We start from the raw sequence: 26,548 nt of genomic DNA, 5'->3' as shown, positions 1-26,548 counted from the left end.
GAAATAGAGATGGAGATAAATAAAGCAAGTATGACACCCCTTCCTATGAATATTATTTCCTTATGTATTTCAGCTGCAATCGCGTTGTGCCGACCAAGTCCACCGTGTTCTGCGCCAGAGGGCCGTGAGCGTTCATCTCAACCCAAGAATAGAAGAAAACTGCAGGGCTGATCTAGGCAAGCTATGTAATGAAAAAACCAAGAGGGGAGAGGTAAGAAAAGAAAGGATATCTCGTATTTATACTTGAGCCAAATTAAGTTTAGTTGGTGAAACTTCCCCAATAGTGTTTCATGTAGGTTGTCATGAAAAACAATGACCTACAATAATTAGTGAAATCGTTGGCTTTTCTCGATGTAAATATTCTGTTTCTATGGAAATCAATGTTTTTTAGACCATACATGATGATTATAAAATAGAAACATTATATGGCAAGCATAAACCCACTACAGTACATATTTTTTGTCTCGCCTGCATAGCAGAGCGAGACTATAGGCGCCGCTTTTCCGACGGCGGCGGCGGTGGCGGCGGCGGCGGCGACGGCGGCGGCGGCGTCAACATCAAATCTTAACCTAAGGTTAAGTTTTTGAAATGACATCATAACTTAGAAAGTATATGGACCTAGTTCATGAAACTTGGACATAAGGTTAATCAAGTATTACTGAACATCCTGCTTGAGTTTCAGGTCACATGATCAAGGTCAAAGGTCATTTAGGGTCAATGAACTTAGACCATGTTGGGAAAATTATTTTCAAAATCTTAACCGAAGGTTAAGTTTTTGAAATGACATCATAACTTAGAAAGTATATGGACCTAGTTCATGAAACTTGGTCATAAGGTTAATCAAGTATTAGTGAACATCCTGCTCGAGTTTCAGGTCACGTGACCAAGGTCAAAGGTCATTTAGGGTCAATGAACTTTGGTCAAGTTGGGGGTATTTGTTGAATTACTATCATAACTTTGAAAATTTATGGATCTAGTCCATGAAACTTGGACATAAGGTTAATCAAGTATTAGTGAACATCCTGCCTGAGTTTCAGGTCACATGACCAAGGTCAAAGGTCATTTAGGGTCAATGAACTTTGGCCAAGTTGGGGGTATTTGTTGAATTACCATCATAACTTTGAAAATTTATGGATTTAGTTCATGAAACTTAGACATTAGGTTAATCAAGTACCACTGAATATCCTGTGCGAGTTTCAGGTCACATGACCTGATGACCATGGTCAATGGTCATTTAAGGTCAATGAACTTTGGCCGTGTTGGGGGTATATGTTAAATTACCATCCTAACTCTGAAAGTTTATGGATCTAGTTCATAAAACTTGGACATAAGAGTAATCAAGCATCACTGAACATCCCCTGTGAGTTTCAGGTCACAAAACCAAGTCAAAGGTCAGTTAAGGTCAATAAACTTAGGCCATGTTGGGGTAATTGTTGAAGTGCCATCATAACTTTGAAAGTTTATGGATAGAGTGAATGAAATGTGGACATGGGTGTAGTTGACAGTCTTAAGTCTCTGTTCAAATGTCATTTATGGTCAATGAACGTGGTATTATGTCATTATATGAATGATGTTTTTGTTAATGATTATTTTATAGTAGTTTTCAAAGTTAGCACTGCTGCTATATTAAATTGCGTAATGCAGGCGAGACTGCCAGAGGCGTTCCACTTGTTTAATGTTTGGTCACTTGAGTAGGAAGAATTGATTAAAAATGAATTTGAATAATTTTGGTACAATTGACAATTGAATTTTGGAGATTACGTCATGGATGACATGCGTGCCAATTGATCACATGATCAACGGCCGAGATCTGGGGGGTGGGGGGCTGCTTTTGCCAGAGGATACAAAGTACAACAAATACTATTACCCCGGCTTTAGCTCAAGCTACTAATTTTAAGCAAGCAACCAGAGGACTGATGGCATAAGATCCTCTATGAGGGATCCAGTAATTGGGATAAATGCCTTCCTTAAAGAGCACTATTACACTAGAATCGTAAGATTTCTTGTACTTTTCATAATAATAGAATAAAAAATTGGAATTGTGTGGAATGAGGTCAGGAGGATAGAGGCTCAGGAGCTGATTGCATGAAAGAGTCTTTGCAAGGACTTTATTTCGCCTTGCTGATTTATTATGATTTTATTCATCCATTAGCATAAACAAGTTGGTTATAAATAGTGTATGATTTCATTTAATCATATAAAATTCTGCAAAAGGTCAAGTCCACCTCAGAATAAGGACAACTTGACTGAACCATAAAATGTTAAACAATGGTAATTCCACATGTTCAGTGAGAAATAAAACTTTATTTCACAGGACAATGAGGAAAAAATTAGAATATTTCATATAATAAAATACAAAAGAAATAGTGAGTGATGTCATCAGTTCCCTCATTTGCATACCGACCGGGATGTGCATATAACTTTTTTGTGAAATTAAGCGAAACTTAAAAACTTCATAACTTATTTTACATCCGATTTTGATGAAATTTTCAGTGTTACGCTTGTTGGATTTTTTCTCTTTTTATTCAAATCAACTTTTTGTTGGGGTGGACTTGCCCTTTAATGATGAACTAAGTAATTTTCATAGTTAACAATATATTTTTGGAATTTTCCTCAAACATCACATCATATTGAATTGGCAACACAAAAGAGAGTCTTTGCAAAGACCATTTCATGCAATCGGCCCCAGAGGCATGTTTTTTTTTTGTATCATGGAGCAATGATGAATGTCTTGAATTCTGCAGGAGTTACGGTGTCTCCAAGACAATCTGGGTGAACTAGTAGAGAAGTGCAAGCAAGCCGTTGGTAACTTCACTGTTGAGGAAGCTGAAGATGTCCAGATGAACAGGAAGCTCATTGCTGCATGTGCTCCTATGCTGAGGAAATTCTGTCAGGTGAGCTCTTTCATCTAAACGGTATATCTTGTACCAGGTAGTTGTTAGGATGGAGCCTTAACTCTTGTAATTTATGCAAAACGTTTTTGATGGGATCAAAAGTGTAACAATGGGATTCGTAACATTCCACTTGTCTTTGAACTTGCATGCGGCACACTGTTCTTCCGCTGAAGTGATTTTCGGGAGCCTTGAACCAGTTTCAAAGTTTATAAAAATATTTGTTGAATTGCAATATAAATTGTAAAGCTTATGAATGGTTTGTGTTAGAAATAGCACACCGAACAAGTTGGTATGATATGAAATTACATAATTTTGCTTTCGCTCATAAAATGCATTACCGTAAGTAACGGTGTATTAACCGCACCCGTGTATTAACCGCACCCCCCATTTTCGGATGGAAAAAAAAAAAAAAAAAAAAAATCATTAAAAAAAAAAAAAAAATCATTAAAAAAAAAATTTAATCAAACTTACTTTCTATCTCTAATATGCGTATTTAAGAAAGAGTCAAGAACCAAAAAATATCGAAGAATTACTGGTAAAAAATGATGGGAAATCAGCGCTTCGTCACTTATCTGCAAGTTGCCGACATTATTGGCCACTTCCACACTCCGAGTCACCTCACACACACACATATGGTACCGGTGTTCATTGCAAGTACCGATACCAGCATCAACATGGGGGCTCACCCATACGAGAAGATCGTTCATATCATATTTCCTGCATCACAGCCCCACTTTTGCTTTCAGAATTCTGTCTAGCATTCAATGTCTTGACATGAATTTTAGACAAGGGAATACGGGAAGGTTCAAGATACGAGAAATTTGCGATTTTGTTCAGGTGTTTTTCTTGTCTGCTTTGAACCACTACTGGTAGTTCTCAGTACGTGTGTGGCGGTATCTTACAGACAGCAAAATAGGAAAAAAAATGCTAGTACCGGTATACCGTATTTTCAATGGGAGCTCTGGGCGGGAATAAAGTGAATAATAATTAAAAATAAAAAGTCGGAAGGAGTGAAGATGGGGATTGAAGATTGATTTTGAGATGATGGATGATAGAGAGAAATGAAGGAAAGGCAAATGAAAGAAATTAATTGTCAAATAATACCAATAATTTGTCAAACAAAATAACTTCCACGGAAAGGTAAAGCGCCAGCTTACGTTGACGTTGCGATAAACATTACACATGCATGTCTTATTCGGCTAGCTGCACCGCGCTGTGCGATCGATTGGCGTCTGAACTTTGCCGCGATGACTAAAAAATGACAACAAAGACAGAGTCACACCATTAAAAAAAGTCAGTTTCATGAAGGTAGGTGCGTTTGTTACCGTGATATAACTTTGAGGGACATTTACGGCAGATACCGGTAGTCATACTTGCTTCCCTTTTATACCCGCGGCTCATACCCCTCTAAACGGGATTGCCCCAAGCGGCTACGCTCGGCCACCCGACGCGAGTTGAAAACTGGTAGTGGTATCGGGCTGAGATTGGCTTGGCTCAGACCTGTCACCGTGTATAAACCGCACCCCCGACTTTTGATTCTGTCCCGCCGAGAAAAAGGTGCGGTTAATACACCGTTACTTACGGTACACATTTGTCCATTGATGAGAAATCATTAAAAGGGACAACAAACAGTTGCTGAGACACAATTTTCTGGTGCGTCAGTTTGAAACACTATTTTTCATGCGTTTATATTATCTAACCAACTGGATGACAGATACAGATTAGCGCATAACAATGGCGATGTCAAGCATGGGATCAAAGGAAAGCAGCTTGACCCCCGGACTTGACCCCTCTCCTTCCTAACAACTTCCTGCTTGTACTGTACCATTTTTTAATATATATATTTTTTTATGTATCATGTTTCACCTATCATGTCATGCACTTTGCACCTTGTACTTAATACCTTACACCTTGCACTTTATACCTTTACCTTTTACCTTATACATTACATCCCCAATGATTAAGTCTGCTGAGGGGAATTTTGTTCGAAAGTCATAGGAAATTATACCTAACACCTTATCACTAATACTTATTCATATAAATAAAACTGGAGAAGATTCAAGTTGTTCCTGCAATCTGTTACAGTTAGATATGGCAATATTCAGATTTTTGGAGAAGAAAAGCTAATTTTCACCCTTTAATTTCTAATTTCTTTTTAAAACAAATTGTCTATGCCTATTAGTAGAATATTGGAAAATATCAACAATTTGTGGGAAAAAAAATTCTTTATCATTTGTTCCCATGGTTTTTCAGAGTTTTCAGGTAGGCCTATTTCTGTTTGGAGCCATTTGCTTAAACTTGTCATGTGACTCACACCTCAAATCCACCAATAAGTTGCACCACAACGGAGGAAACAACATAAATCAATCATTATGGTGGGATCAGTTCATTTTTCTGTATTTGAGAGAACTGGGAAGTATTTAGTAAACAATAATACACATCATCAACAGCATTAAGGCCCTGTCACATTGTTCCGTGCAAGCATTGTGGGTGACTAGTTTTGCTACCCGCTGGTCACCTACAGGTCGCACGCAGTTGCCCGCAGGAGCGCGTGCAAGTCCGATTTGCACGGAGAAAAGTTTTGAACATGCTCAAAACTTTGTTGCAGGTGATTGCCCGCAACTCACCTGCAAGGCTTGCACGGAGCAATGTGACAGGGTCTATAGATTGCATGGATGATGTACCTTTGGAACAGGCCTCATGGACTGTTTTAAAGGTAACAAGTGTAATTATTTTGAATGCCTGATAATTAAGAAAAAGTGCTTAAATTCAGATCAAATTTTCAACCTGCATGTGAATGTAGTCCCATTCATTTCTTTCTATGTGCAGTGTATTTGACAGTTCCATGACATTTGCTCTTGTGGCAATTGCTCTGCGGTAAATTCCAAACACTAATCGAATGACCAACTTCAACCCTGGGTTTAACAATATACCCTACCCTTAACCCTAATTCTCCCGGGGGGGGGGGCCATAATGGCCCCCCCTCGACAATTTTCGCGATATATCCGCTGCGCAAATTTTTTTGACCTTGCCGCTCACTGACTTTTTACTTTCAAGTCTCGCGCAAATTTTGAGACCAAATTTGTGACGACCGGATACGCGGTTACGACATTACGCAACATTATGTAAGTGCATGTCAGACCCAAAATTGCTCACAAACGTGATTTCATGTACAAATCCAATGCAAATTGTGTATTTAGCCAAAATTCATAAATGTATCATTATTTCTACTTTTACTGATGGAATTTAATTAATTTTGCCTTGCTTATGATCAGAATTAAGTCTGGAACGATTTCCATTGAAAAAACAATAAAAAAACAAAAAGTAAAAAAAACAAGGAAATACATAAGAAATTCATAAAACAATAAAATACATAAGAAATTGATTTCCAAACTGAAGTTTTTTTTTATTGCGATTGTTAAGAATGCTACAAAGAATATTTTAACAAAAAATTAGCATTCTAGGAGCTTTATTTAGTGAATTAGAGCAAAAAGTATGATTTATGCATAAATTAGCATAATTAATTCATATAAAATAAAATCTCATTATTTTGGAAAATTTTACCATACAGCCTTGTAGATTACATCGCACACAACCAGCGTGCAAATTTTTGCGTCGCTCGAGCGATCAGCGGCCAAGATCTTAAGGGGGGGCCATAATGGCCCCCCCCCCCCCCGGGAATGACAAGAATCAAAATACCCCGGGAGATTGAGGGTTTAACCTAACATAAAACCCTATTGTAACCGTCACCCTACATCTTAGACGAAATTAAGCCTGGAACAGTTGTCACAGGAGCAAATGTTGTGTCACCGTATGTGACATACAACAGTGTTCTATCAATTTCTTATTCTTTCAATGATTCTTATTCCTCACATTACATTCCGATCCCTTTACATCATTGTAAGACTTCCTAATTTACTTTCCGGAGGTTTTATTTTCAATCAGTGTATTAAGGTTATAATTGAAAAATTTATTTCAGTGACTAAATGTTTCATTTTGGAAAGGCTTTAGTTGCAATAAAATTTTTTTTATTTTGTTATGGTGATGGAAAAGAGAGATAATTCGTAAAATAGCCTTAGAAATTGAATACTTAAGCTTTCTGACATGCACTCATCGGAGTAATATCGCATGAATGAACAGAACATGCAATTTTACTCTGACGAGTGCATGTCCAAAAGCTTAAGTATGTCTGTTTTTAAGGCTATTTTACAATTTTGCGGTACCAAACACTTTAAAGAGATAACTAGTAATAAATACAAGTTTGATAACTATATCATCAGTAAATTATGTTTATTGTGAGAATATCCATTATGGGCAATTCCATAAAATGATCAACCTTTTTGTACGTCCGACTCCATTTTTCTCAAGTTTTACTACACTTCATAAACTGACAGACTGTCAAAAGAACAAGAAATCAGAGACAGAAAATTTCACGAAGGTCCCTCATATAGGGGGTTGGACGTACATAATTTATGGAATTGCACTTATGTTATGGGCCAACTTATTTTTCTCCATTCTTCTTTCTTCTGTGTTTGAAAGTTAAACTAGATCTGATAGCATTGTATGTTTGTTCTTCTGTCAGGATAAGTTGAAAGCTAAGAGAGTTGATGAAGGAGAAGCTTTGAAATGTCTGATAGAACACAAGAATGATGACGAGATGGAAGCTAAATGCCAAGCAAGCATTGAACATTTTCAACTTGTAAGTATTGTGAGAGATGAATGTAGCATGGAAGAAGGGTAGGATTGATTACTGGATTGAAGATTGATGGATAATAATAATAATACCAACATGCTTATATAGCGCATATCACTGCCAAATGCGTCCCTATGCGCTTAATTGGATATTATTACCCTGGCTTTAGCCTCGCAGCCTTTTACAGCGCGTTGGCATTTCAAGGAATAAATTCCTGCCAGGTACCCATTTACCTCACCTGGATCGAGTGCAGCACAATGTGGATAAATTTCTTGCCGAAGGAAATTACGCCATGGCTGGGATTTGAACCCACGACCCTATGTTTCAAAGTCCGAAGACTAATCCACTGGGCCACAACGCTCCACGTTGTGGATAGATGGAAAGATTGAAAGTGTGGAAAATGACAAACAATCTGTGCCAGCCGCACAGAAGCATTGTTAGCCTAACAGAGCGTTAGTAGTAAGCACAGTCTTATATTTCGGATTGTGAAGTCAAAATATTTATTTCAATGTGTACATATGCATTGTTGTAACAGGGCCTCTGTTAGCGCAATGTTAGCGCTAACAACATTTATGTGCGGCCAGTACAGATCCACAAATATTAAACATGAAAGCTAGTGAAACATGAATTGACTTTTTTTCCCCATAAGTGATTTTTTAAAGTAAATCTGTGAAAATCAACATGTCTAGTTACAAGGAATAACTTTGAAGTAGATTTCTATAATTGCATTGCCAGTTTCACAAAGTATGCCTTTTGGCCTAATACATTAATACTTTTTTTTTTATTTGATTTTAGATACCCATAAAAGAGCTGCCAAGTGTATGGATTTTCCGTATTTAGTAATAAAAGATCAGAAGAATACTGATGATTTCATGCAAAATATGGATTTCTAGAGTTTCAGTTTTATGTGTTTTCCTACGGTATTTCTTTGAAAATACTGATATGTTCTTTTTCAGGTTGGCAGCTCTGCCATAATGGTATCCTCAAGTACTTGAAATGAGGCTACTTAACCCTATCTAGGCCGGGGGGGGGGGGGGGGGCCTTGGAGGCCCCCCTCAACAATTCGCGCAATAATTTTGTAGCGCGATTTTTTTTTTTACCGCGCCGCTCGCTGACTGTTTACTTTCAAGTCTAGCGCAACTTTTGAGACCAATTTTGCGTCACCCGGGTACGTGGTTCCGAAATTACGCATCATTATGTAAGTGCATGTCAGACCAAAAATTGCTCAAAAACGTGATTTTGTGTACAAAGTCAATGCAAATTGTGTTTTCAACCCAAAATCATATATGTATGATTATTTTTAGTTTTGCTGGTCTAAATGTATTTATTTTATGCTTTTTATAATCTCAGAAGAGTCCCCAACAAATTTCATTGAAAAAACAACGAAAAACAAAAGGTAAAAAAAAAACAAAAAAATACATAAGAAATTGGAAAACAATATAATACATAAGAAAATGATATGATATCTCAATTTTGTTCATGTACACTTGCTAAGAACACCACAAAGAGTTTATATACCAAAAATAAGTACATTTGGAGCTTTATTTAGGGAGTTAGAGGAAAAAGTATGATTTCGCATACTAATTACGCATAAATTAGCATAATCACTTGGTAGCAATTCGCATGAAATAAATTACTATACAATTTTGTAGATTATGTCCCAGACAACCCGCGTGCCAATTTTCGGCGCAATCTCGCGGTCTACCGCCGAGATCTCAAGGGGGGGGGGCTCCCATATGAACTCCCAAAATACCCCGGCCTAGATAGGGTTAAGTCATTAATAATATTATTGGAATGAAAAAATCTGACCCACCAGGGACTATTTTTCTCTTAAAACAACTATTCTTATTTTGTGCAACATTTAACTGCAGGTATTAATTTAATGGATCACATGTGGCATGGTTTGTGAAAATTGAGCATTTGATATCATTTATTAACTATGAAATCTTATGATGACACGTTTCCTTTGTTGAATTTACAGGTTCAGTTGAAAGACTACCAATTTACCTTCAAATTCAAGGAGAGCTGTCGCAAAGATGTACTCAAACTATGTAAAGGAAGCCGAGATAAGTAAGTATTGTTCAGATACATGTCGTTCTCAAACACTCATCTTGATATTTAAGGGCTTTGTTCTTGCAGTCGGATGATAGACTGCTGTGCTAATACAGTATTATGTGCAATTCAGTTTATTGAATTTGTTTGATTGATTGATTTTGTATCATATCATCCGTGTACCTAATTGATTTACAACCCAACCATGAACACTAAAGCCCAAATTCACAAAGGTGGTTTTGAAAACCCACGGTTGAGTCCATGGTTTATGTAGATTTCCTGTATAAATTACGCTTAATTTAGCCCGTATCGGGCGCGTGTATAAAAAAATGTCCAATGCTGATGTGCGCTTTTGTCCACTCTTCAAACAGTGGACTCATGAATAAAATAGCGTGGATAACTATAGTAACAGGCGTAAATTTGGCGCACTGTGACAAAAGCGCATTTCAGCATTGGACATTTTTTATACACGCGCCCGATACGTGCTAAATTAAGCGTAATTTATACAGGAAATAAACATAAACCATGGATTCAACCGTGGGTTTTCAAAACCACCTTTGTGAATTTGGGCCTAAGAGTCTGGAGCTCCTCAAAACTTTTACTCAAGATTGAGATGTTTGAATGATAATTTGATGGAGTTTGCATGTTTTAATGCCCTAAACCATGGACCTATTACAAAAGGACATTCAACAAGAGAATTTTATGGCCACCACCCATTTTCAGCTGTCAAAGTTGCTGTCAAATAGTTAAACTTTTCTCTTAACGCTGTTTTTATGACCTTGCCCGCTGCGCATGTTTATGCAACAGTCATGTTAACCCGATCATCGTCACCAAGAAATCACAGGCCCTCTTTTGGCTAGAGATGATCATGCTCTAGCTCTGATAATTATGTTCGCTTTGTATAACCAACAGTGCAATGCGCTTTTAACATCCGGTTTTCCGTGCATGATATTACGCCATTGATTTTGTGCAATTCTCGTCCGATCATAAAAAAAAATCTTTTTAAATTTCTTAAGTACTGTGAAATTTTTTGTCCATATCTACATCACATTTCCAGCGAAGATTTGTGCGACTTTCGATGTAATTAGTCTTCTAAAATGCGGGATTTTTAACCTCTTTCCTCACATTTGCTGATATTCTGATCTGCACAGTGAAAGCAATGAATTCTGTGAGCGGTTGTTAGCGATGTACGTAAAAAAATAAGTAAATGCTAGGCTGTTTTCTTGTTTCTGTGATCATTTCGCTGCTGTGTGTACTGCTTTTGGAAGTGAACGAACAACATCGGAATGTGTGGGAGCAATGCACAATTTATTTCTGCTGTCCTTCAGTGACAGCGTGTTTTACAATTGGCTTGATGAGCGTCCGCTGTCAGCGCTTTGTTTATAAAAGGATTAGCGGGGACCTTCTTTTGTCCAAAGGAGGGGATCCGTTAAATGTCCAGTTGTAATAGGTCCATGCTTAAAGAGAAATATGGCATCATGCAGATGCTATGAATCATCTTCATCAATTTCATCATCAACATTATCATCATTACCTTCATCATCGTCATCATCATTATTTTCATCATCATTGTCAGCATCATTATTGTCAGTTTCATCGTCATCATCATCTTCATCAGTTTCATCATCACCATTATCATCATCATCTTTATTTTCATCATCATTGTCAGCATCATTATTGTCAGTTTGTTTCATCATCTTGACCATTATCTTGATCATCATTGTCATCATCGTCACCATCATTACCATTGTCATCATCATCATTTTTTCGTATACTCCATGAATTGCTTGTCCTTGATAATCAACCCAATGTTACCATCCCCTTCTACATCTCTTATGTCACAAACAGACCTTCCATCATCAATTGCCTTAGTTCAGCCGTGCGGGACAGTGTCTTAAAGCAAATGGAACCACCAGTAGATCCAGAGTGTCGCTCGCAACTCAAGTTTGAACTCCTCCAGAGGGTGAGTATGAGGTCATGAAGAGGTCAGAAGGGGTCGAGTAGGGCCGTTTTAGGGTCATATTCAGATCATGGAAGTGACATCTTTCAATTCGTTAAACCTTGTTTTCATGAAGTTTTAAGTTTTTACGGGGGTCAAGAGTAGAGGTCAGATAGGGGTCAAGAGGTCATGTTTGGTGTATGTTGCGATCATATTTGAGAACACCTAGTTGTATATATATATCTTGTAGTATTGTTTAGGGTTAGGTGGAGGGCAGATAAAGGTTTGATAGGCGGTCAGAGTGAGTTCATGATTAGATCATGTCCAGGACATGTAGGGCCACCTTCCGGTTTCATTGAAGTCTTGTTTGGATTAATGGAGATGATGAAGAGGGCATGTAGAAGTGAGATTGGGTCAATAGGGTTATTTCAGTATCATATTCAGGTCATGTCTTATAGCTACTGTAGGATAATAGAGGTTGCTGATGAGGCCCAATTGGAGGGCAGGTAGGGGTCAAATAGAGGTAAATTAAAGTCATTTAAAGGTCAAATTCAAATCATGTCAGGAAATCTGTTTGAATTTATGCAAAGGGGTTGATGAGGGCTCAGTTGAGCTCAGTTTAGGGCCTTGATGATGTAGAAGAGACATAGGAGTAACAGGATCAAAAAGGAAAGAAAAAAACTGAAAGAGGATGTTTTTCCAGTTTTGAGGATTTTGATCTTCACTTGAAAGGATGAAAGATTGTTTTTAACTAGTATAATTTTGAAGGATCATTTGATGCCGTTCCTGTTTGCTTCCGTAGGATGAAAATATCAAGTTGGATCCTGAGCTAAAGAAAGCATGCAAGAGTGAAGTCCGAGATCTTTGTTCCAAGGTGACCCAGGGAAATGCCAGGATGATGGAGTGTCTGCGGTCCCACCAGGAACAACTGGGCAACGACTGCCATGTCAAGGTCTTCAACAGGGAGAAAGAAATGGCAGCCAAACCCGACATCGATTACGCTCTCATGCACTCGTGCAAGAAAACCATCAAGGTATGTTATCATTATTGTCCTTGAATGCAGTTCCAACAGCATCAGTTTTTGTCTCGCCTGCATAGCAGAGCGAGACTATAGGCGCCGCTTTTCCGACGGCGGCGGCGTCAACATCAAATCTTAACCTAAGGTTAAGTTTTTGAAATGACATCATAACTTAGAAAGTATATGGACCTAGTTCATGAAACTTGGACATAAGGTTAATCAAGTATTACTTAACATTATGCCTGAGTTTCAGGTCACATGACCAAGGTCAAAGGTCATTTAGGGTCAATGAACTTAGACCATGTTGGGAGAATTATTTTCAAAATCTTAACCGAAGGTTAAGTTTTTGAAATGACATCATAACTTGGAAACTATATGGACCTAGTTCATGAAACTTCAGCATAAGGTTAATCAAGTATTAGTGAACATCCTGCTCGAGTGTCAGGTCACATGACCAAGGTCAGAGGTCATTTAGGGTCAATGAACTTTGGCCAAGTTGGGGGTATTTGTTGAATTACCATCATAACTTTGTGAAAATTTATGGATCTAGTTCATGAAACTTGGACATTAAGTTAATCAAGTACCACTGAATATCCTGTGCGAGTTTCAGGTCACATGACCATGGTCAATGGTCATTTAAGGTCAATTAACTTTGGCCATGTTGGGGGTATTTGTTAAATTACCATCCTAACTATGAAAGTTTATGGATCTAGTTCATAAAACTTGGGATTCAAGAGTAATCAAGTATCACGGAACATCCCCTGTGAGTTTCAGGTCACAAAACCAAGGTCAAAGGTCAGTTAAGGTCAATAATCTTAGGCCATGTTGGGGTAATTGTTGAATTGCCATCATAACTTTGAAAGTTTATGGATAGAGTGAATGAAATGTGGACATGGGTGTAGTTGACAAGTCTTAAGTCACCGTTCAAATGTCATTTATGGTCAATGAATGTGGTATTATGTCATTATATGAATGGTGTTTTTGTGAATTATTATTTTATAGTAGTTTTCAAAGTTAGCACTGCTGCTATATTAAATCGCGTAATGCAGGCGAGACTGCCAGAGGCGTTCCACTTGTTAGTCATGAAGTGTTACAACTATCCTTGATTTCTTACCCATATTCTGACATTTTATGATAGTTACGCCAATGTTGTATACTGTTCAAAGACATTTTTTATGTGGGAAACTCTTGCCACTATGTTTTTTTTTTAATTGAGATGATAATGAATCTACATCTAGTTATCTTTTATCACTTGACTTTTTGAAAACCCTACATTTATGACTTTATGCTGGAAACACAATTTGTAAGGGATTTTTACATGAAATCACGTTTGTGAGCAATTTCTGATCGGATGTGCGAGTACTGAAACATTGCTTATAAAGAGCGTTCAAGGATGTTGTGAATCTCTAAAGGTGTGTGAGATAGTAGTGAGTAATCCCAAAGAGTGCTAATAGGGCTCGAATATTGAGTTTAAAGTCAGATGGGTGTCTGCTTTCATGGGAATGGATTATTTGCTGACCCCAGACTTTGTAAAAAGCATTGGAATTCCATGTAACAGAGACATCTTTGGGGGAAAGCAAACTTGGTGTACCAGCCAGAAATTCTTTGACCATGCTTGCTTAGCCTTCCGGCAACTGTCAGGCCAGAGAAAGTGAGATAATGACTTTTACCATAAGGCATTTTCCAGTGGCATTACATAACACCTGCTGGTCATAAATCCAATTCTACTCTGGGTGATTTATATCTAAATGGTGTCGAAAACAATCTTCTTTGAGCAAACTTTGGCTGATGGAGCACCAGCTAATTTAGACCATAAATATCAAAATACATTTTCATACCTTACATGGAGTGGCTGATGTGAAGTAGTCTACTGGAGAGAATATCTTTGTCTCAGATTCATAAGACTTCACATATCAAAATGATTTTTAACATATTAAAACTAATTTGTTTTTCTTGGTTGTTGTTCTTGCAGTTAAAGTGTAAAGATGTTGACCCTGATAAATTGATTGACTGCCTTAAAGGGCACAAGGATGATCCTGATACAGAACCAAGGTGAGACAGTTCTCAAAAGAATCTTGATAATAACATAGAGGATGTTGCAGCTTAAGCCATTTCACAATTCCTGCAAGTTGCATCCTCTTGTAATGTCACTTCTCTGCGTTAATCCTCAGGGATTGGTTAAAGATAATGGGTGTCACCAACACCATGCATTCTTCATCTTGTTCCTCTTTCAATGTGATAACAAATTTATTCAAATAGTTTTCTTGGGATCTTTTAGTTTTTGTGATTATTTCTTAATTTTCCCTATGCTTGGGATCAATCATTCTACTAAATATATCTAGTGCGTTTTATTTGGAGAAATTTGTTGATCCACAATGAAAAGTAAGCCTCCTGTTATAATGAATGAATGTGGATTGAATCTTAACATAGGTTTAAGTTTTTGAAATGTCATCATGACTTTGAAAATGTAAGATCCTTTAAACCTATTAAACTGAGACATAATAGAACCATTGGAAGTTCAGAGCAATCAGCTTCCCTCTGTTGAGGATTTTATTCAGACGTATTTTGTTTGAAACAATCCCTGATGGAAGTTTCACAAAGAGTTAAGTGAAACTTAAAAACACTTCAGAATTATGTACACGGCTCTATGTGAAACAGCCTGCAGAACTGACCACCATTTCTGACAATTTGCCAGTACTGACAAAATCCTTATTTGTCCTTATAACATGGTGTTGGGTCCTTTCATCGATGAATACTCCTTTATGTTATTCTTCCCATTATTGACTGATCAAGTTCTTCATTTTTTTTGTTTTCTCCATCCACAGATGTAGGATGGTCCTAAACAAACGCCAGATGGAGCGCAACTCCAACATCCAGCTGAATCCACAGCTGCGTAAGGCATGCAAGTTGGATATCCCCAAGTTCTGCAGGGATATCAACGAAGAAGTGAACAAGGACCCTACCAACATGGAAGGAAAGGTCATCGAATGCCTCAGGGGAGAGTTCTCCAAGAGACAAGCTGTAAGTACAACGTATGCCTGCGCTAACTGTAGGTGGTTGCCAAAGGCATTGTGTTTTCTTGTCAGTTCAGTTCAGCTCACTTTAGTTCAGGTGGTCCATTTCAGTTCAGTCTATTTCAGATCATTTCAGTCCATTTTAGTTCAGCTCAGTTCAGTTTAGTTTAATTTTAGTTCTGTTCAATTTCACTCAACTCAGTAGAGTTGGATAATTTTCTTTCCATCAATGTGTTCAGTTCATCCAGTTTACTTCGGTTCAGTACAATTCATTTGAGTTCATTTCAAATTCAAATTGATATCATTATTATTAGTTAACTTTTCAAAAATCGCACTAAGATTTTGTCTGTTTTTATTTTCTCTTACAGAAATTGAGTCCAGCCTGTGAGCAGCATATAAGTGGAGTGAGTATTAGGCATAGACCTTTTACATTTCAGTTTAAGGTTGTTACTTTTAGGCCAAGTCCACCCCAACAACATATTGAAAGTCAATAAATAGAGAAAATGCTAATGTAAAATAAAAATAAACTTATGACATCTTAATTTCACAAAGCAGTTATAGGCACATTCTTGTCAGTATGCAAATGAGAGAACTGATGATAGCACCCATTCACTATTTCTATTTGTATTTTATTATATGTAATATGAAATACTTATTTTACATTATAATGTGAAACAAGGTTTGATTCCTCCCTGTACATATGTAATTTTCATCCTTGTAGCCTGTTTTGATTAAAGGGGAATCCAGCCTTGGCCATAAAATGTTGTGTTGGGAAGGAGAAAAATAAATGAAACAGAATGGTGAAAGTTTGAAAGAAATCAGACAAGCAATAAGAAAGTTATAGCTGCTTTAAAATTGAGATCACTAATACTATGTAGATTTCAAATTGGCAACTGAGTAAGTAAATTATGACAAGGGGCAAGGACAACTTTCCCATAGGCCATGTACTTTATTATCAGGGATTAGTGGTTTTCTCCTAAGTACCCATTCCCCTGGGGCAGTAATCTAAATGTAACCCAGGTAGTATATTGTTTTATGTGCTCATGAAAGAAAAATATTATTTGAAATAAAACTTTTTGGAAAAATGACATTTTAGCCATAATATGTATTGGAGTACATGGAAGAGTAGTCCTTGCCTTACATCACTATGACATCCCATATGCGGCCAATTTGAAGTCTCCATGGGTATCGTGATTACCAATATTTACAACTTTTAAAAATTCATAACTTTCTTGTTGTTTGTCCAATATTGTTCAAAATTTCACCTATCAACTTGTCTGATTTTTCTTTTCCTTATAAAAACAAGTTTTTATCTGGGTTGGATTCCCCTTTAAGTTGATAAAAGCTTTCTGGTATTGTCAAACATGCAAAACTTGAATAGTAATTGTTATGTTTTGTTATCATTGTGAAGCTTCTGAAAGAAGGCGCAGATGACTACCGACTGGACCGTAACCTGGTCAAGTACTGCTCCACTACTATCAAAGAGAAGTGTTCAGAGGAGATGGATAACCCAGGCACTGGTAGGGTGGAGGAGTGCCTCAAAACTCACCTTGGTGAGATCAAGGATGGAAAGTGTCAACAGGTCAGTGCTCATTGGGTTACTTGACATTTGGTCCTGTGACAATTGCTCCTACTGAACTCCACACATTAAACCTGAGTTTCAAACCTTACCTTAATATCAATCCCAATCCCCTCATGATTCTGAATAAAAAAACCCTACACAATCCTTTCTATCTCCTTATCACTCCAGTGAAATTAGGTGAGGAGCAATTTTTTTAAGAGCAATGTTGTATCACTACTTGATGTTATGTTCCAAGCCTGTATTAACTCCATCGTGACCACATTCTTCAAGCCATTTTCAACCTGGCTTACTGCAAGGTTTTCATTTGTAAACGATTGTATTCACCGTCCAATTCCAATGATTATTTGGAGCATCAGAAGAGTGATATTTACTCAAAATTTGGACACAAAACACCTTCCTTATGTATTCAACTTACCCTTACTGAACTGATTTTATAGTTATTTCAACAAATATAGAACTGGAGAAGAATACCCCTCGGTACAAACCACCTTTTCTGATGCCAACCCATTTTCTTGCCTCCTTTGAGATTTGTATACACACAAAGTCTTGCAACATTCAAATGCATGTAACATGAAAATTTACAACATAAACATATTGTATGCCATATATGATGTAACAAAGTGTTGCTAAACAATCTTTTGTGTGGTACCAAACTTGAGTTATAAGGATGTCCATGAAATAGGAGCATTTTTTGGATGGACTTTTTTTTTGCAACAAATATAATACATTCATATAAGCAGTTCTTATTATTGTAAGTCATTTGTTTGTATCATTGTCAAGACAGTAACAACATGAGCTCTTTAGAAGACAAAAAATTTGAGTATTTTACCTAAGAAATTTTTCTTGTGTTTTTCCTAACAGCAAGTGGTAGGTCTATTCCGTGAGGGTTTAGCTGATATCCATGTTGATCCTCTACTTTATAAGGCCTGTGCCTTAGACATCAAGCATTACTGTTCAGGAATTCCGCAAGGACAGGGACAACGTAAGTTTCATATTTCTTTTGTTTTGGTACATATTGATAAGGGCTGAGTTGAATTCACCGGTGCTTGACAGATGGTGCAGGTCATCGGTGTAATTTCCTGCAAATCGGCGGACTGGTGAAATGAAGAATTACGTAATTACAGTTAATAGATTAAAGTTTCAAATTATGATATTATCAACCAAGTGGGACCATAGAAATGAGATCATAACCATGTAGGAATTCTCAATTTCATTGCATAAATTTATGATGTTAAAATATCATTGCATTTGCGTTGTAATATTTGTTTATGACGACTACCATTGTTTGCTTCTCAACCCGAAGCAGTGCTATAACTCCAGTGGTCCAGTGGAGTAACTAAAATTTGCAAACAGACAGAAATACAGTTGGCTAGTGATCTCACAACATTGACATATGAGCACGATCAGTTTAAAACTGAGCACATTTCAGTCCATTCATGACACTCTTGATGTCCTATATTGAGAGACTCTGAACATGGCCCAAAGATCGCATATGATTACGATCCTAACGTAGACAGAACACTGTCAGTGAATATTTAGGTGGAAGGAATTTAGTGAAAATTAGTTGATAAAAATGAAATATCTAGTGAGATGTAAGAGGGGATTATACAATTTTTCATAAAGTAAGTATTCTGTCGTTAGATTTCAGTGATTTTTATTTTAATTTTCATTTTCATTTTCAGAAATGTCGTGTCTGCTAGAAGCTTTAGATGAAAAAGCAGTAAGATTACAACCTGACTGCAAGAGGATGCTAAGTGAAAGAAAAGAAATGTGGGAATATGCTGCACAGGTAAGATAGACAGGGGCATTTTGCTTTCCACACCTGATTACACCACTATGCCTGCGACCTTTATTACTATGCTTTTCAGCCCCAATAGCCATGTACAAATTTTAAGTACACACATAATACGCTTGGTGAACTCATCCGAAGGCGGAAAGTACTGCTTATACATGCATGATTGTTTCTCTCTGTTTACATCAATGCACATGTGATGATTGTCTTGTTGTATTGTACATGCAGGCAGCAAATTTTTGTACCATAGATTGCATGCATTCGGATAGAGGGAGGGGAGGGAGGGGGTGGACAGGTAAATTATATGGGGAGGGAGACTTACGGGAGGGATGTGTTGAGAAAGGGAGAGATTGGAAAAGGGGTAGGGATAGTCTGCAAGAGGGATGAGGTGTAAGAAAAGAGAAAGAATAGATATTAAGAAATGTGAAAGCAAAGAGGATTATATCTTAAAAGAGTATATGAAAATTAGGATGGGATGAGAAAGAGAGATAATATAGACAGAGAGAAAGGGGAAAAGGAGGATAAAGGAATAAAGAGAGATATTGGAGGAAAAGTGGAAGAAGAAGAAGAATGAGAGACAAAAGGAAGATTGTGTAAAAAGGATAGGATGAATAAGGATGGGAAGAGAAAGAAATATACAGAGGAAATGATAAAAAGAAGAAGGATTAGGAGGATAAAAGAGAAAGGAGGGGAAGAAGTGCAAAGAGGAGGGGGAGAAGAAGCAGCAAGGGAAGAGGGGTGATGGAGATAATTGAGAAAGAAAAAGAGAGACGGGGAGAAGAAAATGAAAAAGAAAATATTGATCTACTCAGTGTAACATTGAAGCAAACATCCAAGTGATGCCTTTTTCTTATTCTCTTTTCTTCCTTGCTCCAGGTGGCACCCGCTTTAAATTTCTTCGACCTTTACAATCAGATACGAAACTCGCCATCCCATAATTACTTTGTGATGGTTTTCCTCTCCTTCGTGGGGGTTCTCTTTTTCTTCGGCCTGTGCTGCGGACGCGTCACGAAGCGGGTTAGACAGGAAGTAAAAAACAAATAATGATGGGCCCCATTCAGCCTCCGCGCAACCAGCTAGGCTGGAATTCCAGATTCGGAACTGTTTTGTGTGGAGTACACGTGAACGTACAAGATCATCTTTTTTTTTCCAGAGAGTATATGTCTGTCGTTCACTCTCAGTTTTCCATCTTTATTCTGTCTCTCTCTCTTTCTCTCTCTCTCAGGACAAGCCGATTGGCTGACACCCCACAAAAAAAATGTTGCCATAAGATTTGCTGCAGACCATCTGTGGTATAAAACCTCTGTCCTATCTGCATCTCTCATTTTGTGTTTTTTTATTATTTCTCATTCTGTCCTCGTTTCTCGCAAAGTTATTCTTCTCTGTAATATTAGAAGACGAGCTTCATTATTCTTTGTTAAATTCATTTCTGGGGCCTGTTTCATAAAACTTGTTATATTAACAAATTTGCAATAACAACTTAAAGCTACTGAAATCTTTCAATTTTAACTGGCTGATAGTAAACTTGTTAAAGAAATTGTGCATAACAAGTCTCTATGAAATGGATCCCTGAAGTAAGTGCATCATCCCATACTCTGTATGGCTCTGCACATGCTGGTGTATGATACTTCCCTCAACAATATATAATTGTAACTATGGGTTAGGATATCAATCAATATGATTTGTTAATGATCATTTTAGACATGTTAATCAGACATGTTTTGCTTTTCTATTGTATTATTAGTTTATATTAGGGGGGTGAGGGGAAAACCTTTTAAACAGTGTTAAATGAGATTATTTTGGTGTCTGCAAAGATGAAGCTGTCTTCGAATTTCAGAGGATACATATAACTTCTTAAAGATTTTTTTTTCAACTAAGGATTTCTTGGTGTTCTCTTCATATTTATTTGTAAAATTAATCATTTACATTTAAAAGTTGAAATGACAGCTGTGAAATACACAGAGGGAAAAAAATTCTTCAAAAAGACTCAATTTGACCTTTGTTTTCATGGCTTTCATTATGAAAAAATAATGACTATTGGAGATTAATTACTTAAAGATCACTTTATTTCCAAGTTGAAGCAAGATAATTATTTGTATCTCTGTATTAAGAGAGAGGCAATGATTGTTTCTTTCTGAATTAGAACATCAAAGAAGTTATTCCAAATCGTATTCTAACTTCTGACCTACATGGTCAGCCATTGGAGGTGGTTATTTTTGACGAGTACATTTGACCATTTGACATTTTATACTGGTGAGAGGGCTCAGAAAGAACATTGCTTTGTCCTCATTCTGCATCTTGCAGATGCTTCTTTTTCCCCTCATTTTAAAAATTAGGGTTATTGTTTTGTTATTTATATTTACAAAAAAGACTATCCCTTACATTCAGCAAATCAACATTATTATTATCTATATCTGGTAAGACATGGTGTAAATATTTCTTCTATAGGACCTAAATTTGTACAGAATTATATTCCCTGCACCTTCTATTGTCGTGTGTAGTGGATAGCTGAATTAAAAAAAAGGGGGGGGGCAACAAGTGTATCCAGGAAAGAATCATAGCCATTTTGTAGATTAATGGTAGATAGTTTTTTTATACAAAAAAAATCAGTAAAAATGGAGAGCTTGTTTGATCGTTGTCGAAATATATTTTTAAGGATGTGTCGTAAAGTGGTGTAGGTGTCACGTTTTACTTATTTTACATATTTTGAATAGTTTTGAATAGGCTTGAGTTTGGTTTTACGTTCATGTACTGAAGCTGTGTATGCTTCATGTTTCATACTGTTTAAGTCTTGTAACGTATACTTTGATGTGTTCAGATAAGAGAACCAGATGTGTATATCTTGTGCCAATATTTCAATATCTGTTAGGAAGGAAATTTCATTGTCACAAATATGTCTATGTATGATATACATACATATTAAGTACTTAACCATTTGTAACTTTCTTGTGGACTGAAGAATGTATCATGATATATGTTGATTGGTCTCTTTCTCGGAAAGTGCTAACATTTTTATGACTCTAATGACAAGCCAATATAGAGGAAGACAGAAGGCCGTGACTCAAAGACAGTGATTTAAGCGATGCTTAATGATTTTCTTGTCTTGTTGAAAATTCAGCCGATTGATTGATTCTATTTCCTAGAACAAAAAAGTTTGCTATTAAGCCATGAAAAGAAGCTAAACAAGATGCTTTCATTTTGAGTAATGAAGAGATTTGCATGGTAGAAAATGACTGAACATCACTTTTCTCTAAATTACTGTTTTTGAGTTGAGGCTTTCTGTCAATACTCGCTATCATGTCAGCATCTATGTACTGTACAGAATATTGGTAATGACTTAACGAAAAAAGTGCAATGCTACAAGTATCTCTTTTAAGCGATACAATGAACTTTGCACTTTTCACAAGATTTAACATGTGGCATTGTAGAAAATTGCAATTAATTGCAAGTAAAATACAATCAATCATAAATCTCTTTGAATTGATTGCTAGTCTGCATCAGTCAACAGGAATGGATTAATTTTCTGTTTGAGTTGATCAGTCATAATATTTTTTTGAGTTGATAATTGCAAATGTTGCTTGCAGCACCCTTTTGTCTTTATGAAATTATAAAGCACACTCCAGAGAACACTCTCATACTCAAATACACTCCCCCCACACACACACATTTAGACTAGGCATTTCTTATGGGAGCATAAATATCATGTATGATTATTTATAAACATACACTATAATTCATTGAAAATTGAATGTAATGTCACCTTGTATTATATACATGTTGTTGTCTATATGATTATAATATTAATCATTCTCTTCATTAAGGAAATTCTTCACTGTCATGTAAAAGTGCTGTATAGCCAAGGAAAATGTAAGAATTTAAGTTGTTCAATTGTATGTATGAGCCGTAGTCATCAACGCATTTTATTCAAAGTAAATTTCCTTTCTAGATTATTAATTTCATTTTCAGTCCATACTCTTTAAATGTAGAAACTGTATAGTATTGTATTTAATCACGACTGAGCCTAAAAATGCCATTTCTCAAAACATCACACTGGATTTTTTTTTCTGGAAAACGGTTGTGTGTAATTGAAAGTGACATATATTCAAAGTTGGTCTTAATACATTCAGAAATATTTTGAATTTACATGATTTGTAAATTAGAGAATTGTGTTGAAAGAAGTGTATTTGTGTTATGATATGTAATGTTACTTGTAGAAAAAATGCTATACCTTACAAAATATATTTTTGATATATTTTCTGATTTTCTCTGGCTTCTGAAACATATTTAATCTCTGTAATCTCTATTTTATTCGCTTTGTATTATTATTATGAAGTTTCTTTTGCTGTATAGGTGTTTTTCTGTGATTGATATTTTTACAGATTGACAATTCACTACATAATAACCACAATTTCTTTGAGCAGATTACCAGCAAAGGTTCCACCTTGTTCAACACAAGAGGTTTTTGAATTGTAGTCTCCTTCTAAAAACATTTTTTTTTTAAACATTTTTACCACAGCAAATGATATTTCTGATTGAAGTATTATTACAATGTATTTTAATATCATAACGTATAAATGTATATTTTTTTCCTTTCTGCTTTTAGAAAAAGTAATTGAATAATGAATGGAGAGCAAGTAGCTTATTTTTGTTTGTGAAATAACAAAAGAGAGAAATAAGGCAATTATTGATTATACTCAGACACAAATTAGAAAGAAATTTGAAGCATTGGCATTCCTTTATAACACTAAGATAAAGAAAAATAAAAAGAGAGTGTTGAGTGAAAATTGTTTGTTTCGGCTGACTTCAATGGAATAGTTTTGCATGTTTTTATCAATTTGTTTGTATGGCATATTTTTTGGTTACAATTGTAATGAATTTATATTAAAATAGAAATCAATGATTTTATATCACCTGTTTTAAGATTTGTTTTATATTTGTTTTATATTTCCCCCACCTTCTCTGTGTGTAATAGGAAAATATTGATACACAGAATTGTTCAGTGACTGTCTGAGACAAACATTTAACCAATATGAGTTTCGAATCTTTCAACATTATTCAAATTTACAATGTTTGGACCGTTATTCTCGAAAGAGGTTTCAATTGTACCATGGTACTAAACCATGAAGTATCCATTTCTTTTTGTGTGTTTATTTTTTACATAATCACTCTTAATTAAAAAAATATAAAAATATCCAATCAAATGCATGCTTTTGGCAAAGGGTGCTAAACAAGGAACCATAATAATACAAGAAATCTGCATAAACCATGGTTATGTATCATGGTACTATTGAAACCTCCTGAGAATATGGGCCTTTAGTCAAATTAATATATGATTAGGAATATGTATAATCATGTTTCTCCTATTATACAGATGAAGATTTAATATCTCTATATATATATTGAATTCCTCAAAATAATTTAACCTTTTTTCAAAACAGATGATATATAAAAAAAAAAGGCCTCTGCTCTGGTGAATTGAAGTATGAGTATATTATTGATAAGAACTTGAAACACTTCTTTAGCTCACCTTGTGCGCAATAGTTTGGATATGATTTTGATTCTTTTCGAAGAATAAATATATATCGCCCTTTCACAGTATGCATAATGAAATGATACAATGAATTGTTGGTCAGATATTTAGTTATTATCTTTTCTTGCTTTTGTAGTTAGTTGTGTTCATGTCACTGCACTGTTTGCTAGCCTGTATTCTAATGAAACTTAAATCCTATAGAAAAATCAAAGGGTGCTACCCAAATAAAGGTCTATTTTTGCCACTCTTTGTGTATGGGATTTAGCTGAATAAGCAGAATACGAATCTTTGATTGTATTTAATTTTTGTCTTGATTTTGATTTTCTGTAGATGGTGTGAGTTTTACTATGCATCTTTTGATTGTCTGTCAATTGTATAATTCCAGAATGATATCTATGTACAATGTAATAAATGATTTTCCTATTTCCAAAAGTAATTTATCAGCTGCCATTTTATTGTGATGATTTATATAAAAAGAAAACAGAGAATGGTTCACAGGTCAAATAAGAAAAGGTGAAATGGAAGGATTTATCAGGAAGACTGTGTGGGTGGGTGAAGGTGAGGGTGCGTGTGTTTTATGTGTGAGGAGGGTGCCGTGGCCAAGTGGTCCATGGCACCTATGCCTGTGAGCAGTGCATTAAATTGACTGCTTTTTTATCCCAAATTCATATAAATGGAATTGCTATAAGCATTCGTGGTAACTATGTATGCACTTGTTTTAAAAATGTATGTGGGTGTGTGTGAGAAGAGAGATGGGACACTTTTGAACAAAAGAGAGGGGTGGATTTACCCTTATTTTTATTTACGTGTTTTTTTTTAGGTCCATGAAGTAAGCTACTTATTCCTTTTCCTTGTTCAAAATGTGAAGTTAGCTACTTCTTCCTTTTTCTTTTATATTCTTTATTCAAATTGTGGAGTTCGCTACTTATTCCCTTTTCCTTATTCCTCATTCAAAATACACTTTTCCTTATTCAAAATACACTTTTCCTCATTCAAAATACACTTTTCCTTCTTCAACATGCACTTTTAATTATTAAAAATACCCTTTCTTATTCAAAATATACTTTTCCTTTTTAATATTCAAAATACAATTTTCCTTTTTCAAAATGCACTTTTCCGTATTAGAAATACACTTTTCCTCATTTAGAATACACTTTTCCTTATTCAAAATACACTTCCTTTTAATATTCAAAATACAATTTTCCTTTTTCAAAATGCGCTTTTCGTTATTAGAAATACACTTTTCCTCATTTAGAATACACTTTTCCTTATTCAAAATACACTTCTTTTTAATATTCAAAATACAATTTTCCTTTTTCAAAATGCACTTTTCCTTATTAGAAATACACTTTTCCTCATTTAGAATACACTTTTCCTTATTCAAAATACACTTTTCCTCGTGTTTTGATTAAGGAGAGAGTCATTTTGAATAAAGAGAGAGTGGTTTGAATAAAGAAAAGGGAATAAGTAGCTCACTTCTTAATTTGAATAAGGAAAATGGAATAAGTAGCTAACTCCACGGACCATATCTTTTCTAAATTTCCATTATCCATTGCCCTTTGGGACCGAGCATATGTAAACTTGAACGAGACATGATGTTGAAACACATTACATAATTTGAATTTGAAGTATTACTTGCTTCTGCATTCATATAGGTTACAACAAAATAATGTTCATTTTTACATCACAAAGATTGTAATAACATACGCACTTGTAATCATATTATGAAGTAAGACTTTTATATATACGTATATATATAAGCAGTGTTTGTGTTGAAATATGATGATGATGGTGATGATGATGATGATGGTGGTGATGATGATGATGATGATGATGATGATGGTGGTGGTGGTGATGATGATGGTGATGACGACGATGGTAATAATGATAATGATACTCGAATATTTTGGACATGTTCGAAATATTCGATTAGGTAACCAGAGCGACGTCGTTCAAGGGAGACTGACAATCTCACCTGGGAAAGCTAGTTCGACAAGACTAAAAGAAAATACATTGATCAAGTCGATCATCTGG

The 26,548-nt window shown here is 35.8% G+C and overlaps 1 protein-coding gene across 1 annotated transcript in view; it reads left to right on the top strand.

Annotated features, from left to right (window-relative positions):
* The window catches only part of LOC129277274 (Golgi apparatus protein 1-like), a 37,895-nt gene extending 12,945 nt beyond the window's left edge, over positions 1–24,950 (top strand). The window contains exons 10-22 of the mRNA XM_064095230.1: positions 74–211; positions 2,745–2,894; positions 7,477–7,593; positions 9,569–9,657; positions 11,488–11,602; positions 12,381–12,611; positions 14,569–14,648; positions 15,422–15,617; positions 15,979–16,014; positions 17,022–17,192; positions 18,054–18,174; positions 18,875–18,981; positions 19,861–24,950. Of these exons, the coding sequence (XP_063951300.1) occupies positions 74–211; positions 2,745–2,894; positions 7,477–7,593; positions 9,569–9,657; positions 11,488–11,602; positions 12,381–12,611; positions 14,569–14,648; positions 15,422–15,617; positions 15,979–16,014; positions 17,022–17,192; positions 18,054–18,174; positions 18,875–18,981; positions 19,861–20,028 (1,719 nt within the window). The 3' untranslated portion in view covers positions 20,029–24,950. The remainder of the gene's footprint in view (positions 1–73; positions 212–2,744; positions 2,895–7,476; positions 7,594–9,568; positions 9,658–11,487; positions 11,603–12,380; positions 12,612–14,568; positions 14,649–15,421; positions 15,618–15,978; positions 16,015–17,021; positions 17,193–18,053; positions 18,175–18,874; positions 18,982–19,860) is intronic.
* The last annotated feature ends 1,598 nt before the right edge of the window (positions 24,951–26,548 follow it).

Source organism: Lytechinus pictus, chromosome 2 (genome assembly GCF_037042905.1).
Source record: "Lytechinus pictus isolate F3 Inbred chromosome 2, Lp3.0, whole genome shotgun sequence".
NCBI classification, from domain to species: domain Eukaryota; kingdom Metazoa; phylum Echinodermata; class Echinoidea; order Temnopleuroida; family Toxopneustidae; genus Lytechinus; species Lytechinus pictus.
Note: the sequence above shows the minus strand (reverse complement) of the source record. Positions and strands in the feature narration are given on the sequence as shown.